The sequence below is a fragment of the Corapipo altera genome, unplaced genomic scaffold (genome assembly GCF_003945725.1).
Source record: "Corapipo altera isolate COAL_440 unplaced genomic scaffold, ASM394572v1 93535, whole genome shotgun sequence".
Lineage (NCBI taxonomy): Eukaryota > Metazoa > Chordata > Aves > Passeriformes > Pipridae > Corapipo > Corapipo altera.
In genome coordinates this window covers 449-3,214 of record NW_020886072.1, presented here as the reverse complement: position 1 = coordinate 3,214, position 2,766 = coordinate 449, and the positions used below count along the sequence as shown (strand labels likewise).

Here is a 2,766-nt window from a genome sequence, read left to right as displayed (position 1 = left end):
GACTTGATCCAGTCCTGCCCTGAGACTGAGCTGGATTAATCTGGGACTGAGCTGGATTGATCCAGTCCTGTCCTGGGACTGATCCAGTCCTGCCCTGGGTTGATCCAGTCCTGCTCCGGGATTGATCCAGGACTGAGCTGGATTGATCCAGTCCTGCCCTGGGATTGATCCAGTCCTACCCTGGGACTGAGCTGGATTGATCCAGTCCTGCCCTGGGACTGAGCTGGATTGATCCAGTCCTGCCCTGGGACTGAGCTGGATTGATCCAGGACTGAGCTGGGCTTTATCTGCTCCTGCCCCGGGACTGAGCTGGATTGATCCAGTCCTGTCCCCAGTCCTGCCCCAGGATTGATCCAGTGCTGTCCTGGGACTGCCCCAGTGCTGCCCCGGGGCCGAGCCGGGCGGATCCACTCCAGCTCCCTGGTCAGCGAGCAGGGAAACCCTTCTGGTCCCGGTGTGGCCGAGCTGCAGCGCGGCCGGGGCTGTGCCAGGGCGGTGCCAGGGCTGTGCCAGGGCGGTGCCAGGGCTGTACCGGGGCGGTGCCGGGAGGGCAGAGGGGGGGGTCAGGAGGTCCCGGTGCCCCCCGCCCTGACCGGGCAGTCCTTGTCTCGCTACAGATGGCGGCTCAGAGGCAGCGGGCGCTCGCCATCATGTGCCGGGTCTACGTGGGCTCCATCTACTACGAGCTGGGGGAGGACACCATCCGCCAGGCCTTCGCCCCCTTCGGGCCCATCAAGAGCATCGACATGTCCTGGGACTCGGTCACCATGAAGCACAAGGTGGGACGGGGCTCTGGACGTTCCCTGGACGTTCCCTGAACGCTCCCGGTCCCTGCACGGGGTGGGGCCGGGTGGGTTTTTGGGGGGGTTTTTTCCCCCCCCACACACACACCCCGTGCTGGGGTTTGGGAGCTCTGCACAGAGCCTGGGGACTGTCCTGGCAGGGGCTGCCAGGTTCCTCTGTGGGGATGCCCCGGGGATGAGGCGTTCTGGGGGTTCCCACCAGGTTATTTCTTTCAGCCCCTAAGCACAAAACATCCAGCTTTGCAGAGCTTTGGGGGGGATTTTGGGAAGGAATCCTTCCCTGGGAGGGTGGGCAGGCCCTGGCACAGGTTGCCCAGAGAAGCTGTGGCTGCCCCTGGATCCCTGGAAGTGTCCCAGGCCAGGTTGGACGGGGCTTGGAGCCACCTGGGCTGGTGGGAGGTGTCCCTGCCCGTGGCAGGGGGGTGGCACTGGGTGGGCTTTAAGGTCCCTCCATCCCAAACCATTCCATGATTCCGTGATTCCCAGCCCTCGAGGGATGTGTGTCCTCTCGTGTCCAAGGCCTTCCTGATGCAGCCAGGAGAGGAAAAGGCCTCTGTGCTCCTGGAGCCCAGGCTGCTTTTAGCTCTTGGGGTGAATGTTTGCAGCCCCCTGCTCTGCTTGGGGCAGGATTCTGGGATGGGAGCCTGGGGTGGGGTGCAGGGAATCCCCGGGATCCCTGAGGTTGGAAAGGAGCTCCCAGGTCATCACATCCACCCTGTGCCCAGTGCCCACCTTGTCCCCAGCCCAGAGTGCCACGTCCAGTCTCTCCTTGGGCACCTCCAGGGATGGGGACTCCACCACCTCCCTGGGCTGCCCCTTCCAATGTTTACCAGCCCTTTCCAGGAAGGAATTCCTCCTGATGAAGGAAGAAGCTCCCTGGAAGGTGCCACCCAGGCCCAGCCCTGAGTGAGGTGGGGTTTTGCTGTGGCTCTGAGTCCAGGAGGCTCCGGGGTCGGGTGCCCTTGGGGGGATCTCTACAGGCCCTTTTTTTGCCTTAATAAAAACCCGCTCCGAGGAACCTTCTCAGGCCAGGAGCAGGAGGTGGGGATCAGCTCTGTGGGAAGTTTTGGCTGCATTAACTGGGCCTGGGGTGATTCACAGTCTCCTGGAGGGCTCTGTGGGAAGCCTTGGCTGCATTAACTGGGCCTGGGGTGATTCACAGTCTCCTCCCTGTGCCAGGGCTTTGCCTTTGTGGAGTACGAGGTGCCCGAGGCCGCCCAGCTGGCCCTGGAGCAGATGAACTCTGTCATGCTGGGGGGCAGGAACATCAAGGTGAGTACCAGCAGTGCCCTGAGCCTTTCTGCTCCTCTCCCCTGGGAATAACAGGGTCCAGGAATAACCTGGAAGTGCTCCCCTGGAAGTGCCTGCAGTCTGTTCCCTGCTGGACCTTGGTGTCCAGCGTGGGGCTCAGGGTGGCTCCAGGTCCCTCCTCTCCAAGGAGAGGCATGAGCACAATGCTCCCAGCCCATTGTGATGGGCAGTATGTCAGCTTTATTAGAAGAAAGACAGTTTATACAGTGCTCATGACGCTTGGTTCATGTTCACACTGCACTGGATACATGAGGAAAACAGGCTCTGCTGTCCACTGCTGATTGGATCACAGTGGGTGCTCACAGGAGATGAGAAAACTTTATCCACCTGCCAAAACTCCTCCTTGGCACCTGGCAGGAATCCACCTTTGTTCTGACTTCAGCTCCTGCAGCCATTTTAGTGGTGCAGTGTTGTTTTTTTACTGCCTGCACCCGGCCATGCCCAAGGCAAAGGTGTCAGAAATGCAAGAGAAATTGTTCACACAGTTTCTGTCCTCTGACACCAGGAGAGAAAACCCCCTGGCCTGGGAGCCCCAGCTGGGACTGGCTCTGGGGACCTGGCTCTGGGGACCTGGCTCAGGTTCTCCCACCCACACATGGGTGTTTTGTCTTGAGGACAAAACAAAGGTGATTTTTCAGGTGGTGTCTCTGAG

General features: G+C 60.6%; 1 protein-coding gene across 1 annotated transcript; it reads left to right on the top strand.

The window, feature by feature from the left end:
* Positions 1-587: 587 nt before the first annotated feature.
* On the top strand, positions 588-2,126 carry LOC113940997 (poly(U)-binding-splicing factor PUF60-like). Its single transcript, XM_027632153.1, has 2 exons — positions 588-779; positions 1,983-2,126. The coding sequence occupies exons 1-2, from the start codon at positions 618-620 to the stop codon at positions 2,124-2,126; spliced, it is 306 nt and encodes a 101-aa protein (XP_027487954.1). The 5' UTR covers positions 588-617.
* The last annotated feature ends 640 nt before the right edge of the window (positions 2,127-2,766 follow it).